General features: G+C 55.4%; 6 protein-coding genes across 6 annotated transcripts; 1 reads left to right on the forward strand and 5 right to left on the reverse strand.

The window, feature by feature from the left end:
* Positions 1 to 9: 9 nt before the first annotated feature.
* On the forward strand, positions 10 to 1,683 carry CORC01_01478 (thiol-specific monooxygenase; the record flags this gene model as incomplete). Its single annotated transcript, XM_022613133.1, has 2 exons — positions 10 to 155; positions 282 to 1,683. 2 exons carry the CDS (start codon positions 10 to 12, stop codon positions 1,681 to 1,683), a joined length of 1,548 nt encoding a protein of 515 aa, XP_022480232.1.
* A 1,287-nt stretch (positions 1,684 to 2,970) lies between these two features.
* CORC01_01479 (uncharacterized protein) lies at positions 2,971 to 4,213 on the reverse strand (the record flags this gene model as incomplete). The annotated part of the gene is made up of 3 exons (XM_022613134.1): positions 2,971 to 3,642; positions 3,716 to 3,986; positions 4,152 to 4,213. 3 exons carry the CDS (start codon positions 4,211 to 4,213, stop codon positions 2,971 to 2,973), a joined length of 1,005 nt encoding a protein of 334 aa, XP_022480233.1.
* A 1,764-nt stretch (positions 4,214 to 5,977) lies between these two features.
* CORC01_01480 (cytochrome P450) lies at positions 5,978 to 7,722 on the reverse strand (the record flags this gene model as incomplete). Its single annotated transcript, XM_022613135.1, has 2 exons — positions 5,978 to 6,505; positions 6,598 to 7,722. 2 exons carry the CDS (start codon positions 7,720 to 7,722, stop codon positions 5,978 to 5,980), a joined length of 1,653 nt encoding a protein of 550 aa, XP_022480234.1.
* Positions 7,723 to 9,416: 1,694 nt separating this feature from the next.
* CORC01_01481 (uncharacterized protein) lies at positions 9,417 to 9,533 on the reverse strand (the record flags this gene model as incomplete). Its single annotated transcript, XM_022613136.1, has 1 exon — positions 9,417 to 9,533. One exon carries the CDS (start codon positions 9,531 to 9,533, stop codon positions 9,417 to 9,419), a length of 117 nt encoding a protein of 38 aa, XP_022480235.1.
* Positions 9,534 to 9,819: 286 nt separating this feature from the next.
* CORC01_01482 (RasGEF domain-containing protein) lies at positions 9,820 to 13,543 on the reverse strand (the record flags this gene model as incomplete). Its single annotated transcript, XM_022613137.1, has 2 exons — positions 9,820 to 12,948; positions 13,013 to 13,543. 2 exons carry the CDS (start codon positions 13,541 to 13,543, stop codon positions 9,820 to 9,822), a joined length of 3,660 nt encoding a protein of 1,219 aa, XP_022480236.1.
* Positions 13,544 to 15,320: 1,777 nt separating this feature from the next.
* CORC01_01483 (uncharacterized protein) lies at positions 15,321 to 15,509 on the reverse strand (the record flags this gene model as incomplete). Its single annotated transcript, XM_022613138.1, has 1 exon — positions 15,321 to 15,509. The coding sequence occupies one exon, from the start codon at positions 15,507 to 15,509 to the stop codon at positions 15,321 to 15,323; it is 189 nt and encodes a 62-aa protein (XP_022480237.1).
* Positions 15,510 to 17,980: the final 2,471 nt, after the last annotated feature.

Below are 17,980 nucleotides of genomic sequence, written 5' to 3' on the forward strand. Positions count from 1 at the left end.
TTCCTGAAGATGACATCAGAGGCGAAGCACGCAAAGCGCGTTGCGGTCATCGGCCTTGGCCCGGCCGGTGCCATCACGATCGATGCTCTTGCGAAGGAGCAGGCGTTCGACATCATCAGGGTCTTCGAGCGTCGTGAGGCTCCGGGAGGATGCTGGTGAGTTCATACTTGTTGCCTTGCACCCTCATTTCAAAAATGCGTAACCCATCTCCTCTCCGCGTTCTACGCACACTGTCGCCCCCCAATATTGACTTGGTATCCCGTGCTCACCTTCATCAACAGGCTAGGTGAAGAAAACCCACCGCCCCTCATCCAACCAGAGGAGCTCGGCCTTCTCTCTTCACGAACGGCAGATCCTGCGCTGTCGTCAATCCCGTCCAATCTCCCCGCTCAATTGCCAAAGTTGCACTCGCCACGGTATTCTGAATCCACGGTGTACCCTTACCTCGAGACCAACGTGGATTTCGTCCCCATGCAGTACACCCAGGAGCCATTCCCCACTCAACTGTCAGAGCTCTCCAGATCCATCCACGGAGAAGATACACCCTTTCGGCACTGGTCCCTAGTCCAAGACTACGTCCGTTCTCTGGTCGACCGAAGGGGCTACGGAGATTTTGTTAGTTACAATACCACCGTGGAACGGGCTGAAAAGGTGCCTGATGCAAGCGGTTCCAACGAGGAGTGGAAGCTCACATTACGCAAAGATGGCGAGAACACTGATTACTGGTGGGAGGAGAGATTCGATGCCGTGATCGTTGCGTCTGGGCATTACAGTGTGCCTTTTATCCCCCTCATCGACGGTCTGTCTAAGTTTGCCAGAGACCGTCCCGGAAGCGTAATTCACAGCAAGCACTTCCGAGGTCACGATGCGTTCAAGGGAAAGAGGGTCGTGGTAGTCGGCGCCTCCGTTTCGGCAGGAGACATCGCCTACGATCTGACCTCGGTGGCCCAAGCACCTGTTTATGCCGTGGTGAAGGGACATACTTTCAACGGATACTTTGGTGACGAGGCTTTCAACCACCCCCTGATCAACAAGGTTACCTCCATCTCCCACATCGAACCGGCCACTCGGACCATCCACTTTGTAGACGGGTCATCCGTGTCTGACGTGGACGACATCATCTTCGGTACTGGATACACCTGGACACTCCCATTCTTCACGTCCCCGTTATCCAACTCTTCAACCAAAGCCACCAAGCCACTCCCGACTCCTCGCAACAACCGCATTCCAAATCTCTACTTACACACAATCTATACCCCGGATCCCACGATTCTCTTCGTCGGTGCCGTCAACGCAGGTCTAACGTTCAAAATCTTTGAATACCAAGCCGTCCTCGCCGCCCGACTGCTCGCCGGCCGCGTCTCATCCTCCCGGCTCCCATCAACGGAAGCCCAACTCGCTTGGGAAGCAGACCGCATTGCAAAACGCGGCGACGGCCCAAAATTCGCGCTCGTCTTTCCAGACTTTGAGGAATATTTTGAGGAGTTGAGGAGACTAGCTGGCCCACCCACGGCAGATGGCAAAGGCCGAGAGCTGCCGCCTTTTAACAAGTTCTGGTTCGAGAGATTTATGCAAGGTCATGAGCGTCGAAAGGACATGTGGAGGAGGTTGAATGCGCAAGCGAGGGAAACACCACAGGTGGGAGCGAACGGTTCTGTAGGTGGTGTGCTGGCAAAGTTATAACGCTGCCTGGCTTCAGTGCGGTCGCCAGGGACATACACAGATAACCCACTTCAACGAGAATGACATATGTCTGAGTCTGTGAATTTGCAGAAAGAAACTTGCAGGTTTATCCGTGATTGAGGAATGTGATGCTGGTCATCTGCAGATTGTGAAAGGCTAGTCCAGCCCGCCTACCAACAGGGCTATTCGCCCAATTTCTAGGCTATTCCTTAAAATGAACGTAACTACAAGTCAGGGACTTGTAGCTTGGTTGCACTTGAGTAGTATGGGCCCAGGAGGTGGGACTAGTCCGTGACACAAAATCGTTTGATAGTCAACCACGACCCTGTCTCCAAAGTCCCGTTTTTCAACGTAGTCTGGGTTTCAGCGGACCCTGCTCAAGTCCTTCGTTACTGCTATGATAGGACTGCGTCGGGATTTTCGGGTTTGGAGTCGCGAAGAACTGGGGCTGATGACAATTGCATTCAATCATTGTACATAGACGCCGTATCTCGACTCATACCGTGGCAGGAGTGACGAGTATGTATTAGTCTTTGAGCGGCAGTCAGAGCCAAACACACCGTCATCAGCCACCTAGGCCAAGACCCAAACACAATACCAGTACACGGCCAAGAAAGACCTGCCTTCATTTCCGCCGTTCGTCTCGAGCACCGAGTTCCAGGCGTAGAAGTCGAATCAGGAGCTGCCGAAACTCCTGTCAAGAGGATGTATGGAAGTCTGAATAAACCTGGTGTCGTTTACGACCTAGCTTTTGACTATGACTTTACCCAAGTTCCCCGAGACTTTGGAGACACGCAGCTGAGAGTTGAATTTTCGTGAGTTTTACCCCCGTGTCCCACCAATGCCGACTCGATAGCCTCACCATGCCGGGATAGAGATCGAGGGTAAGCTGGAGTAGCCTAGGCAGGCCAGGCAGAGGGTGCTGGACCAGCCTGGCAAACGGTAAACCTACAAAACCAAGCAGAAAGGCATTGTGAAACGTTGACACGAAGTCGGGCCAGAGAGAGGAAGAGGTATAATCGGCAAGGGTGTTCATGTTGCTCATTACATGCTTTAATAAGCGCTGAGAAAATGGCCATGTACAATGATCACCTAGGTATGTTTTCTGAGGGCCTACGCCAGCACTCAAGACGCCGCTCCCCTCCCTAATGCTTCTATGTGTATCGTTGCCGGATCTTCCAGACTGCGTGTAAAATAAAACAAAAAAAAAAGGCCGTAAAAGGGTATGATTATGAAAAAGAGAAAGAGAAGAAACGCAAAACACACATGACGCCCCAAGAACCCTGCTCATTTCCGGGTGAACCGTGAGAAGAAGCTCTTCTTGGGCTCCTTCTCCTTGTCCTTTTCCTTCTTGAGCCCCCTCGACTTGCTGGCCTCTTCCTGGGTATCGAGCAGCGTGGTGTTGTCGTTCATGACCTGCTGAGCATGCGACACGGTTCCCGGGTGGGGACCCGGTGGACGAGGCGGTGGCGGTGGACCCGGCGCCGGAGGACCCGGAGGCGGCGGTAGTGGAGGGAGTGCGTACTGGTACTGCGGCGGATACGGGTGTTGTCCAGACGGCGGCGGCGGCGGAGAGGCCGGAGACGGCGGCAGAGCGTAGCTTTGCGGCGGCGGCGGGGCCTCGAGCATGGGGACCTGGTTCTGCTGCTCCGGCTTCTGCTCGTCCGCGAAGAGGTCAATGACCTTGCCGGCGCCAAAGAGTCTCTCGTACACGGCAAGGGTGGTGCCAAAGTCCTTGTGGCCGTCGACCTTTACGGCGTCGAGGAGCTCCAGGACGTAGGTTTGGCAGTTGTTGGTGATGAGGTTGTAGGCCGGGTGCCGCGACCTGATGCTTTGGATGACGTACTCGCCCGCGCGACGGATGGCGTCGTCGTTGAAGGTCGTCGCACCGACGGTGAAGGTGCGCCACTCTTCGCGCTTGTACCGCTCATTTGTGTAGATTACGTGAAAGCTCTCATCCTAGGCGGGGTGAGTTAGGGTCATGATTGGGGGTGGGGGGGCAAGCATGTGAGATGCGACGACGACGACTCACCATCCACAGCTGGTGGGCATAGTCGCCGACCAGGACGGCCCAGTGCTGGGTGGGATCGGGATACTTGTTGATCTTCTCGGTAATCAACTTTCCCAGGCCCGTCTCCTCGGCGAACCATTTGCCGGCGAGGCCGCCGACGGGGTGCCAGCCGACCTCGACGACGCGGGAGGAGCCATTGATGACGGGCTGTGTGATGGGGATGACATTGGGGGTTTGGCCTAGGCCTACGGCATGCTTTAAGGCGAGTTCACCCTTGGTGTAATTCTTCTTTCTGTCGTCGAGTCAGTGAAAGCGCCCTTTTTGAATGCCTTCACAGGGAGCATGGCGGTGTGGGAAGAGGATGGCTAGGGGATGAGGGGTTGGAAGCCGTGCTCGTAGGGCTGGGGGGGGAATGGGTAGATGCGCAAAGTGCATAGAATGAAAATGACGCGCATACAGAAACTCTCCCACTTTGTCCCGCTTTCTCTTCCCTTCCTCGTCGGATCCCGGTTGTGACATTACGATATCCCAACGGCGCGGCGCGGATTAAACGGGGTTTTAATGTGTGTGTGAAGTCGGTTTGCGGGGGGGAAGGGGAGGAAGGGTAAGGTGAGCGCCGATAAGCGACCAATTGGGGTTCCAGTTTCTGCTGTGCTAGCTCCCGGCTCAACAAGAAACGGGATGGCGAACAGTGGGAGGGTTATTTTGTTGTTCACGTTTGACGGTCAGATCGGGCGTCAGATCTTGGAAGTGGGAGGGGAAGTACGGATAATTGGAGGGGAAAAGGCTGGGCGTCTTACAAATGGGAGGCCTTTGGGAGGGCGGACGCGGAATACACGGCAAAGTGCGACAAAGAAAAGACTGCTAAAAAAAAAAACACTCCGTAAAACAAAACAAGAACCGATTCTAACTGAACCTTGCCATCGTCCACTGCCTCGTTGCCGATGGGCCGCGATGGCGGCGGGTTCGGGCTGGCCGACCCGTGGAGGCGCATTAACAATATTTAATCTAATTTCAAGCTGCACCGCGCCTCCATTCAACCAATCAGATGGGCAATGCGACATTGAATTGCCGTCTCGAACGAGTAAATCCACGCGGCCGCAGCAGCGCAGGCCTTGTTTTCCTTGCGACACAGCCAAGCACACAGAGGCTGAGGGTATAGCTGCGCAACAGCAGCAGCAGCAGCAAGCTGCGGGCTCCGTTCAACACCCCTAAATGATGCCTGTGTCTCCTGCAATGTCAGCGGGCCGGTCCGAGGAGGCTTCTTTGAACACCGATGGTCGACAGCGGATCTTTTGGCACCGTTGCTACTGCTCTTCCAGATCGGGGTCTGCCCAACTCTAGTCTCTTGGCAGGCCCGGATGGCTCGGCGCGAAGTTCCAAATACGCGTACTCAATACGACCAAGTTGTCTTCCTTAACTTGGTTCACAAATGAATCAGTTCAACTGCATTCATAAGACTGCCGTCCCACAAGCCGTCCATCTCACCCAGGTAAGCCGAGGAGCCCGGGTCCCGGGTCCACGGCAACGCATGATCGGGCATCTTCAGATGGGTCTGAAAGCATCAGTTCTACTTGAAAACCTTGCGAGCTCAGGCTCAATGCTCACAAGTCGAATCGTCATGATTCTTTTCGGGCCTTAATTTCGGCCAACCACACCGCCCCTTCAATTCCCATTCGAGTGAGGTAGTCACATTCAAATAGATCACCAGTGAGTTTTCGGATTGTTTTCATCAAAGAAGTTCCCGGACGTAATATGAATGATTACTCTCATCAAATTCGTTTTTCTTAAGCGGTAAGCCCCGCGTTTTGAAACTCAGCTGCCCAGACGTTGATGGATTCAATGTTCGTATTGTGGGTTTTCCCATACCCCCCCGAGGCATGTAATCGAAGAAACCTTATTCACTTCAAGTCAGTGTGTACACGACATACAGATGCAAAGGTAGCTTCACTTATAATCACCTTAATACCATTTACTTGACTACGTTCAAACTACTCATCAATCAAGTCATGTAAGTCATCTGTTCGCATGAGATAGAACGACGTACCCGAATTGACAAATGTGAGCGACTCAACTCGCAGTTCACTGTTCCCTAGGTTATTGCTTCCATATTGTCCTACAGATAGTCGCAATAAAGCTTGACAAACATGAGATTCTTCTTGTTAGAAAGTTGAGTTCATAACGGCATGATGACAGATACTAGGAGACCTCCAACGATACAAAACACGAAGACTTCCATCAAAGAACATGACCCTCAATCCCATAGACAAAACCCCCCCAGCTCTAACCAACCCAAGCCTCAACAACCTTCTCCGCCCTCTCCGCATCCTCCAAAATCGCCCTCCGCCTCTCCTCGCCCCTGGGCACAAAATCCACCTCGAACCGCTCCGGCCCCATGACAAGATCAGAATGAAACCCAGTCTCAATGCTCGTATCCAGCCGGCCGACCCCCTCGGCGGCGGCCGGAACAACAGTAAACTCCCACGCCAACTTGGCCATTGTCATCAAAATCTGGTTCTCGGCATATTCCAGCCCGGGACACATCCGCCGCCCGGCCCCGAAATTATACGTCGCGTGCCTCTTGTCCCGCGCCGCCGCCGCCGCCATCGCCGGCCGCACGCCCCACGGGTTCGCCAGGTACCGCTCCGGCACAAACTCGTCTGGCCGGTCGTACCACCTCTCGTCCTTGTGGATCCCGTACGTGTTGAGCAGAAACGTCGTGCCCTGGGGAAACGTGAAGCCGCGGTAGACGTCCTCCCTCGCGAGGACGCGAGGCACCCCCGAGGGCGCGGCGCTGCGCCAGCGCATGGCCTGCGTGGTTGTTCTTGTCAGCTTGCTCGCCCAAAAGGAAAAAAAAAGACTCGTCAAACTCGACAGACGAACAAACAAACGAGCAAGCTTACCTCGGTGAGACATGCCCGCATATACTTCGCCTTGTCCAGATCCTCAAACCCAGGCGCCTCCCCCGGCCAAAGAGCATCAACCTCCTCCTGAAGCCTCCTCTGCACCTCCGGATACGCCCCCATAATGAGCACCAAAGTCCCCGTCGTCGCAATCACCGTATCAACAGCAGCATCCAGCGTCCCCGCCCCCAGAACCGCAAGCTCGTGGTCCCCAAACCGCGCCCCCTTGACCGCCGTCTCACCTCCCCCCGCCTCCCCCCCGTCCCGAATCATCCCAGCCATCAGCGACTCCGTCTCCCGGCCCCGTCTCCCGCCCGCAATCTCGCCGGCCTGCGCCCGGGCGCCCTCGAGCATGTGATACATTGTCCGCCTCATCCCCGCCTTCAGCGCCGCCGCCTCCCTCTTCCACCCGGCCGCGAACGCGGGGAGGTACTTCATCACGGGGAACAGCTCGACCGGCGGCGCCTGCGCGGGCGTAAGGAACCGCAACCACACATCCTGCGTAGCAAAATACGCCCCCGTCGACGCCGTCCGGCCCTCCCCTTCCACCACCCTCTGCCCACTCACCACAGAGAGCGGCGTAGCCAACGCCCAATGCCTCAAGTGCGTATGAAACGCCCCCGGGTCCTCCAGGATCCTCCTCATCAGCAGCGCCGCGTGCGCCGCCTGGACCGGCACGACGCGGCCCAGCTCGGCAGGGCCGAGCAAATGGTTCCGCAGCGCCGTGCGCGTCTTCTTGATGGAAGGATCGTTATTCATAAACAGAATCGTGCCCGGGTTGATGAGCTTGGACGTGATGTACGGCTGCGGCCGGTCCGAGTAGAGCGCGCCGCGCTTCTCAAAGAGTTCCCTGACGTGCTCGGCGCTCGAGAGGATGACGTAGTTTTCAGCGCCGACCTTGATGCCCACAATGTCGCCGTAGGCTTGTGCCCACTCGTGGAACTTGATAAAGGGCTTTGTGGGTGGGATCTGGTGGACGTTGCCGAGGATCGGGACCGGGGTGGGACCGGGGGGGAAGTTGGGTGGTCTTCTGCTTGAGAGGATCCAGAGGGCGAGGAAGTAGAGGAGAACTGCCGTGGGGAGGATCAATACGGCTGGGGAGCCGATGAAGGAGAGGAGGCCCATGATGTTAACTTATTGTCTCTTATTCAAAGGGTGCGGCTGTCGAGCAGAGAAGGGTGAATATCATAAAGCAGAAAGAGAGAGAGAGAGAGAGTTATCATGCAACATCCATCAAACGAAGCCAGCAAACCACCTCCCCAAACCTCCTTTTATGCTCCTTTCTCCGTCTCAGCAACTTGGCCGACATCATCGCCATCGACAGTCGTGTAACCTCTGCCAAGCACCACAGCGCCCGGTTCACACCATCTCACCCAAATCACATCAGCGCTCTCCCCCGTACCCGACTGGTCAAAACCAAGTTTGTCTCTCTCCACACGAGATAATCGTTGCGATGGCCGTCTGACGTTACAACAAGAGGCAGGCCGGTTGAGAAATATCATGTCCAACCTCTCGGCAGCCATCTACCGTTGGCTCAGTAGGTTAGCACCAGACACACACCTTCTCGAGCCAAGCCCCACGACAACGGGTTGGCACCAACCGGAACCCCCTCTCTGAGCTGCAATGGTCGGATCAACCCGCTGCAAGTGATTGCGGGCCGAGGAAAATTTGTCGAGTCTGTCGATTGTGAGTAATATGCAGTCAGTGACGGAATAGACGACTCTGGCATGGGTCGGTCAGCGGGACGCGAGTGACAAAAGCAGACTGGGGTCAACCGTCACACGCATATTTTCTCTCCACCCACCACGGGTTTTGTATTTTTGGCTGCTGTCCAATTATCTCGCAGGCTTTTGTAACTTGCCAATCGACTCTCAAGAGATCTTTGCCTAATCTGTTGGACACATCAACGAATGGGCAACGAGATGTCGTCGCCCAGAGATAGAGAACGGCGGTTCGAACAGCCAAGAGCGGTGGCCTGCCACGTTAGGTGCCGTTGGGCGAGATGTCACCTCGTAAAGAACAAGAATCACAACACTCAATTTTATGCACCGCGCAATAGAAAGACGTACTTAATCAACTGTTGTTATCCTCGTTCGATGAAATTGTATATATAGCAAACATAATAGATGTACGTATGGAAAAAAAAAAAAAAAACCTTAGAAAAAATATTTAAAGACCACCACCCTACAGCGATAGAGGGAAAGATGCAAAAAGGCAACGGGCGACCGTTGACAATGATTTCCGAAACCGAGAATCGAACTCGGGGCTATGCCTAACCTCTCACTGAAGATGAGAGGGCATCATGTTGGCCACTACACCATATCGGATAATTAGTTGTTCGTTCATCCGTTGTGGGGGCTTAGATCTGGTGGAACACGGCCTCCACGGACAACCGTGGCCATCGCGATGTGGGGGGTTGAGGCCTTTGGACAACCCAAAGGTGGGAACGAATAAACAAACGTCAAACATCACACTGAGTCATCCTGGAACGCTACTTCACAAGCAAGTGCGGTAATTAATGGGTTCTGAACATTGATTCGTCATCAGGATGCGTATCCTATTCATGATGTCTGTCCCTGCCTCATCCACAGAGGCGTCGTGCAGATTAGCCTACATATACATTGTACACTTTTGGACCTTTTAGACGCCGGAGAATAGCCTGCCGCACCATCTAACAGTGACGCCGGTGTCCAACATAGACACGAGGGCCTGGCCTGGTATACCCACAACTCCAGTCCGTCCATCCATCTAAAGACCATCCACCATCCAAAACCACAAAAAGTAGGATACAAAGTGGAACAAGACGTCCTTCCTCCAGCTCACTCTTGAGCGAGTGAAGGTCGAATCCAAACAAGAAGTGTCCATAACTCCGACATCCACAAACAAACCACTTCTGGTCGCTGTCGAACAAGGGAGAATGAGATATTTCCCATCATGCAGAAAAAATGTGACAACTCGGTTCCAGCGCCGCCTGTTCACGGTCCCGGCGGATGAGGCCTCAAGCCCAGACGAGAAGTACAGGGCAAGAAAGCAGATTAACGCCGCGTGAAGTGCTATCTTGAGGATAGAACTTTTCATGACATAATACCTCGACGCGAGGTTAGAAAAATTGGGTATCAAAAGTGAAGGAGAATAAGGGGTAAATATGTCGCCGGAAATGTGGGAATGTTGTTCCCCGTTCGAAGAAAAATTGTCGCGATGCAGAACGCTTCGTCCGTTGCCTCACATGGGGGTAGGTGTCGGTGCGCCTCGATCTCGGCTCATCCAGCCAAAGAGATCGCCGCGGCCCTGGGTGCTAGTGTTGCTGGTCTGGGGCTCAATGGGAATTCGCACCGCCAGCTCCCTGGGCTCCAAGAGTAGACTCTTTCGGTAGTAGCTGACTTGGACATTACCTTGGTCGCTCTCGCGGACGCGCACAATCTGCGCCGCCATCCAATCTTGCATCTCGGGGATCTCTGTCAAGCGATACGGAATTTGGAATCGTTGAAGCTCCCCGATGATCTTGGCAGTGCGCGTATGCTTATCGAAGTTGACGACGGTAAGACCACCGCCGTTCTCCTCGGAACCATCGCCACCAAGGGTTGGGATTTGCTTGGTTGCAGGGTTGCCAATGTCGACGAATGTCAGATCCGTAAGGAACATCCCAAGGAAGGGCAAGCAAGGAGGAACGTGGTCGTGCAGACGAGTCCGCAGCATCTTGTTGTTCTGTGCAGGCTCGACGATTGCCTGTAGAGTGCGAAGCATCTCACGGCGCTTGACAGAAACAATGTCCCAGGTCTTGCGAAGACGGCTGATCGTACTGCTGTTCAAGCTGCAAATAATGGCCATCAGGCCGTCATAGTTGTGGAGTTCAAGACATTGATGAGCAACCTTGATCCACTGCTTGATAACAGCGGCACGCTTCTTGACTTCCGAGTGCTGCAGGATCGTCTCGGCGACGAGGTTGGATAGGTCAGTGGACAGAGCCGACATTGCCTTGACATTGGGTGCGTCGACACCGCCCTTCTTCATCCACTGCGATGCAAGTAGCTCCTCGGGCATGATGGAGCAGAAAATGTTCATCTGCCTAATGGTGAGCTGGCGGGCGATTTCGAGTGGCTCGAAGTCCAAGACGGTAGGATTGCCGCCTCCGTTCTTCCACGTAAATAGCTGTTGAATCTGGCTCTTTGTGAGCGCCAAAGGTGGGTGCGGTGTGTCGGCCGGGATGTACTGCGCAATGGACGTGTTTGTCTTTCCCATGGAAGACACAAGGCGTGGGACGAGGGCAATGTCCTTGGCAACGCGCTGGGCAAGTTCCAGAAGTCGCCGACCAGCGGAGGGCAACACCGCGCCGAGCTCGTACTCCGCGAACGGCCCAATGAGACTGAGGGCCTCACGGTCCGTCTCGTCGCGCCAGTGCGACTCGAGCCAACCCTTGAAAGCATTGTATACACGCAGCCTGACTGGGCCGGCCATATGAGGAGCCTCGGCGACGTAGTGGAATCGATCGATGAGAGTCTCAGCCAGCTTGAGAGGGCTACTGAATAATCGGAATGTGAGATAGAAGGTTGAAACGAAGGTCGCATCGGGAGTAGATTCGTGTGTTGTCAGGCGCTCGACAAGAGCCGGAAGTGAGCCTCCAGTGACTTGGCCCTCTTTGTTGAAAATGAGTTCGTGCGCATATGTCCTCTCAAGCATCTTAGACTCGACATCGTCGACTTCTTCGTTGTTGGCGTTTGCGCTTCCGGCGTTGCTAAGCTCTGACATGGACGGCTTGAGTTTTGGTGCCAGAGAGTGATCCGGAGTGGTTGCGCGCGTAGATGTTTGGGAGACCAAGCTGGCCTCGGAGTCTCGGCTGAGATAAGTGCTGCTGCTGCCGGCGCTCGAGGCAACCATACTGTCAACACGGGAGGAATTGTTGTAGTCGCCATCCTGGTTTTCGATGGGGCTGTACTCATCTCCCGGGAGCAGGGATGTAGACAGTTTGGGGAGAGGCGGGAGCGTCGGCCGCATCGACGATACTGAAGACACCATGCCCGCAACATTGTCATTATTGGCTGAAGACGGTCGCGAGTTGGGTGCAGAAGAGTTCTGAGACGAGGGCCGACGTCTATGACCGTGTGGTTCAGTGCCATCGACCGGCGGTAGTTGAGGCAGTGGCTTGTCGTTGGCGACGAGACTCGGCCGTTGCTGGTGGTGGGGGGGCGTTGGCGGCACAACGGACTGAGCGGAGTCAGAGCTCCTCGTCGACCCCGCTACACTGGTCGCCTCCGTCGTTGTCGTCTCTGCAACGGATGGTGCGATTGATGGTCGACGGTATTGCGGCTCAAGAGCAACGTCCAAGACGCTGAGATCGATGCCCAGCTCGCCAGCCTCAAACTCGCATTCAAAGTCACCCACACGCTCAATCGCCCACTTGGTCTTGGCTACACACTCGCCGGCGGCCTTCACACAGCCCGTCGCAGCCATCAGCAGCAAGCTGTTATCCTGGGGCATGATTACGTCGGCGTCCTGGAATGCTGCATGTCGAATAATCTGACCTGCTGCTGTTACCAGTTCCCGAATGCGCTCAAACATCATATCCCTTGCCCGGAGCAGCATGTCAGAGCTGGTGGTCTGGTCGCAGACGATGTCAACAACAGCCAACAGTTCTCCACCAGACGTCGCCGAGAGTTTAATGGCGAAGGCCAACTCCGGCCGAGACTGGGACTGCAAGTGCAGACGGCCAATGAAGGAGCCCAGGTGGGACAAGAACGTATCGTGGCTTTTGTTGAGGCGTTCCGAGACAAGGTGATGCGGTCTTGACAGCGGAGAAGGGCCAGCCAATGAGACGCGATGTGAGATGCTGGATGACAGCCGTTTGGCATTCTGAGACATGCGGTGCGAGTTGGGACTAGCGGGAGACTGGAGAGTCGAAAGTCGCCTGCTATTCGGTGCGTTCGACGTTTGTGCCGCATTGCTTGATTGCGAGGGCGTACCCCGGGTGGGTGTGACGTTTGTCGGTCCTCGGGAAGCTGCATTATGAGTTGCATCGAACTTGATCTGATCTGCAGGTGGCGTCGGTGGGATGTAGGATTCCTCAATGACGGTAGCCATTACAGTCACTGCGGGAGCGCGTTGCCTGCGATCATCCTCGAGGATGTCGAAAAACCTTACACCCTTGGTGACAATCTTGAAAGCCTTCAGGATCATTTCATCAATGATATCATTGACATCTTCTTTTGACTGGCTGGCGCCCTTCTGGGCTTCCTGCAAACGTTTTGCAGTCTTCACCAAGGCCGACAACTCTGATAGCAGAGTCTTGCGTGCGCGTCGCAGGCTTTCATTGCGGGTGATGATAGCCGACTCCCTGGTCAAGCAGTGCGTGCGTTCCTTTTGTTTGGTGAGTAAAACGAAGCTGGCCAGGACGTAGCACAGAGCAAAACAAAAGGCTTACCAAAAGATAGCGTACTCCGGCAATGATACCCTTCATGAATTCTTGGTTTCCGAAAATCTCGCTGTCGTTGATGGATGTGCTTCGCAGAAGGTCCCAAAAGTTGAGCAGTGCTTTCAAAAGGTTCCTCATCTCGTCCGGGTCGTATGCCTCGCAGTAGTTTGTCGGAAGCCATCCCCTTGCGCCTGATACCAGCAGGGTTCCGTCGGCCCATCCATTGGTATGAATTGAGTGCACCAGGATAACATCTCCCTCGTTCAATGGGAGAGTAACGCTCGAGTCGGTCATGGCGTAGCTTGGATGGAAAGGATAAAAGGCTCGCAGGAAGTTGTGGAAGACCGGCGGCGGCAGCTGGTCCGCTGCCAGGTCTTCCTGCGAGCCATTGGGTGTCGCGGGTGGTGTCATGTGTGATGCTGGGTTCGACTTGTAGTGATCCTGTTTCGAAGACAGAGCATCGCAAGACCTGGATTTGTGAAGCTTGAGAGGGGCCACTTGGAGGCTGGCACGCATGGAATGGTCGCTCAGCATTACCATGGCTGCTGCTGGTAAATCTCGTAGAAAAGCATGGGCAGCCGTCGTGTAAGCGGTGTGCGCGCGGTTAATAATTGTCGGGTTCGAGGCCGCCTCCTCAGTCGGGTCCAGGTCCGATGCAGTCGTTAAGTCAGGTCCAACCTATCCCTCGAATACGAAATCGTACTGCTGCGCCTCTGCTGTGGCCTCGTGCGGGTATCGGATAGGTCAATGGGTGCCGATGCTTCGTTCACGCAAGGTCGGGTCGAACCAAGATGCGCCTCAGGCGTAGTGTCCTTCCTTTGAATAACAGTCGCAAGTCGCAAGTCCCTACTTCGAGTGGGTTGATGTTGCAGTCAGGTGTCCGGATCGAAGCTGTCAAGCTGATGTTGACAGTCAGTTGACGGCGGAAGAAGTGAACAGAAGAACAGCCCGCTTGGCCTGTGTGCAAGGTGGTTTTGATGGGAAGACGTGCAAGTTATGGAATGTAGGGAGGAGATGATGGGCATTGATGTGGGAGGGGAATAGGAATAGCAGGAATGTCATAGCCCTGGGACGGACGTGTTGGAGGGATCCTTGCCCGTGCTAATAGTGGATAGCTGCATACCAGGACCAGGGCTTGACTCAAGGTTTCGGGAGCCCAAGAAGAGGGCACCATGTGAGTGCCCAAAGCGAGGGACGATCACGTAGGTAGTACCTAGGGAAGTGGAGGGGGTGAGCAGCCAGGCCAAGCGTCCGGGAACTTTGGAGGGTGTGTGGATGGAGGGATGGATGAGTGGATGTACCGTGCCACACACCACATTGTTCGTTCCCTGTAGCGTACGTACCTTGCTCGACGGGGGGGTCTTCGTTTTATTTTCTGACTTTTCTTTTGGGCGGTTTGTCGACGTTGAAGATCAGTTGTGGCCGCCCGCCAGACTAGAAGAGTAGCGTGCTGCTCGAGGACTGGCTGGGCTTGCGACGGAGGCAAGCTTGATGTATCGTGCGTCAGTCTGGCGTCGCTTGTCTCCCGAGGGACGGCTACATGCGACCCTGGAGCCCTTGAAGGGAACAAAGAAAGAACAGAAAAGCCCTAGCAGCCGGTTCGCGCGTTCGTGGTGCGGATAGGATGGATGAATAACAGGCGAGGAAAGCAGAGGCATGGATCCGATCGGATAGGTGATTAGTAGCGTTACGGAGCACGAGGGGAGATGCTCCGTCAAGAGGGACGGGGTAGGCACGTCACCGCCGTAATGACCTCTCCCCGTTCAGGTGTGTGTGTCCTCCGTACTATGTATGCAGGAAGTTGGCGAAGCGCCAGGGAAGGACGGGGAAAGAGAGAATGCGGAGAAGATTGAGAGAAGGCGCGAGGAATGCAATAGTTGTGATGTTCGTTCGTACCTGATGCATGTGCATATGCAGTGAAACTCGAGCGAATGTGACTCTGTATTGTCTTGGGGGTGTGACAAGCAGACAGGCAAGACAGACAAGATGCCGGCCGGGGCGCCGCGGACGCAGGACCCAGACGCAGGTTCCGTCCCGTATCCCCCCCCCTTCCTCCCCCTTCACCAAAGCACGGTGGCTCCTAGTAAACTCGACCCTCTCTCAGTTTGCACGGTATCGGAGCCAGGCAGGGGTCGGCAATGCAGCACAGCGGCGAGGTGAGCTGCAGACAATAGCTTGATCGCCCTAACACCCAAAGAGATCAGGAAGACGACCACGACGGGTTCTTTGATGGCAGCCGGAAGAGACGAGGCAGAAGTGTTGAGGGACTAGTGCAATGCGACTGATGAACTGCGTAGTACCGGCCAAAGTTGCATCATCATCGAGGCCTCTGCACCTTGGACGGTCCTCGGACGGTGCTGTGACCCGCGAGGTTTGGAGGCGCAAAAAAACCGAGCGCACTGATGCAATGAAATGGTGACGGGGATCGGCGAGTGGCCGACTGGAGATGCCGTGCGCGCGGCTGTGTCTTTGCCTGCCGCCCACCTTTCGTGGAAGGCCAGGCCATTGCAACAGATTTGACGCGACGGGGCCGGCCAGGCGAGGTCAGATACTCGAGGCCACGATTTCGCAAGGCGGACCGCAAGGTGAGGTGTTGGGCGACGACGATGCGCTCGGATTGTGGTTTGCAGCATCAGACGACAGCTGCCGATGGGAGAATGCAATATTGAACGACGGCAGCAGTGGGCAGCAACCGAGAAGTTCTTGGTGACGCCGTGGACTTCTTTCGAGACTTCCTACTCGAGGGCCGCCAGCAACGCTCTTGCATTACTCGTCGACATGCCGCGATGTTGCCGTCGTCGACATCTGCCGCCACCACGGTGATTATCTCCTGCCGCACCTTGAACTCCGTCTGTTACTTTCTTGCGCAGACGGCAACTTCCTGCCAAAGCTCTGGTGCTCTCACTGACTCTCCCCTCACGGACTGCGCCACCAAAAGTGCAAGGTGCGAATGAGACTCGGCAGGTCAAGAATACTTATCCATCCAGAGGCCGTTACCCTTTCTGTCCAATCCCCCCCCCCTCCTGCGTTGGAATCCACGATCCCTTCAATCTTTGTGTCGACGTTCCAACCCGAGGTAACCCTTCTGTCCCCAGCTCCACCTCCTCCTTGGCCTTCTCTCCGTGTTGCTTGCCCACATGTATCCCCAAGGCGAGGTAAGGTGAGCCTAATACTTTGGCCGTCTGCTGCCTGCTTCGTCAGTCAAAAAGTGCGATTCGCACACTTGCTGCGTCAGTGGCCTGGGTTCGACCGTCGGCGACCCCTTGCTCGCCGCGGCTTGGTCCCAGCGGTCCCTCCTCCCACCTTAACGGTCTGCTCCTTGCCCTTGCTCGACGTGACGTTTTCCTTCCTGTTTTTCTTTCTTTTTCTTCCCGCCCAGCTCCCTCTGTCCCCCTCACCCGGTATCGAGAGTTCGAGACCCTCGCACGACACGCCCTTGGGCGTGCACTCAGGAGTGAGGACCAACCGGTCCCGCTGACAAAAATCAATTGCGCCAAAATCGCAAATATGTACCTGGAGCGGGTGGCCTGGGAGCCAGGCCCATCGACAAGGGGGGCATTTAGTGAACGACGGGGTCTCTCCCGGCCTTTAGTCTAGGGCTAGGGAGGATACCCATCCTGGGCCGCGCGCATTGTCTTTCCCTCTTGTCTCCGCGGGTCTCCAGTGATCAATTACGCCCAGGTGTCGTTGAGGAAGCCTGGTTGGTGGTTGATAACTTAATGACCAGGGGCAAGCCGTCGCGGCCACCTGGCAAATTCCCCTACTTTTGCATCCACGCTGAAGCCTGCCATTAATCCATCGTCCTGATTCTGATCTTTTGGTCAGACTCACGGGCGGTTGTTCGGGGCGCCGACACGTCGTCTGAGCCCTCGAACAGAGTCCGTGGCGTTGCCTCCGTCTCCTTCTCGTTTCCCTTGCTGTTTGCCGCCTGCAGGGCAGGTTCCGCTTGCCAGGGAGAATACGACGAACGACAGATCACCTCAGCTCAGGGCAAGGTCAAGGAAGTCAAAGTATGTTGCGCAGCGTAAACGATCATACCCCAACGATGCGGATGAAGACCAATCTATCCACAAAGCTCCTTTCTGGCGGGGATTTGGACCACCATGCTCTGCTTCCTTCTCGGATATCTAGGTCTTGAGTTCTCGCGGTCTCGGCCCTGGCGCCCTGCCCCTCGTTATCGCACCCTCCCCCAAGATGCCGGGTCCAACGCCTCCAGTCTCCATTCTGTTTGCGGACTAGCTCATGGCGTCGGAGGCTCCTGGTTGTCGGAAGCGATGTCGATGGTGATTTGACCATGGCGAAGAGTTTTTGGTCACCAGTGCTGAGCTAATCGATATCTGTGAATGGATGATGTGATGTGCGGCTCCCACGCGAGGCTCGGTCGTGCTCGCTTGCGTTGGACTGCCTTGCCATGCCTTCCGTCTCCCCTATGGCGTAGGCCCAGTCTACCCAAGCAACCGCGCCGGCGACTGTTTATTCAGGCCGGTCGTGTCAACGAACGACGATTCGAGAATCATCTTAGCTGCCTGCCCCCGAGTCGAGGCACATTGTGATCATGCCAGACCACCCACGGGTCTTGCATAGGACCACGGGCCCGGGTTGCTGCCGAGCGCGGAAGTCTACTTACGCAGACCAAGTATCAGCCGATGCGGGCGTGGTCGGCTAACCGTCGTTCCTCGATTTTTGTGCAGACGTCAGACATGTTCTGGCTTATTTTGACATTGATCGTCGCCGGCGGGCGGGCGAGAAGAACTACAACCCGAGTGTCGTGCCCTCTTCACACTTCACAGTGAGATACCGGAAACTCGCGTTCTCATCTTTTCGTGGGGTCTGGGGTTGTGCCATGATGCTTGTATCGGGATCCGAAGCAGCAGAAGAGGGTGGATATGCCGCACCGTTCCCATATATCCAGTCAATACAAATACTCGGACTCACCCTTTTCGGCCGCGGTCCCCCTCTCAAATCGGGCAGAATCCA

The sequence above is a fragment of the Colletotrichum orchidophilum genome (genome assembly GCF_001831195.1).
Source record: "Colletotrichum orchidophilum strain IMI 309357 chromosome Unknown Scaffold_8.1, whole genome shotgun sequence".
NCBI lineage: Eukaryota > Fungi > Ascomycota > Sordariomycetes > Glomerellales > Glomerellaceae > Colletotrichum > Colletotrichum orchidophilum.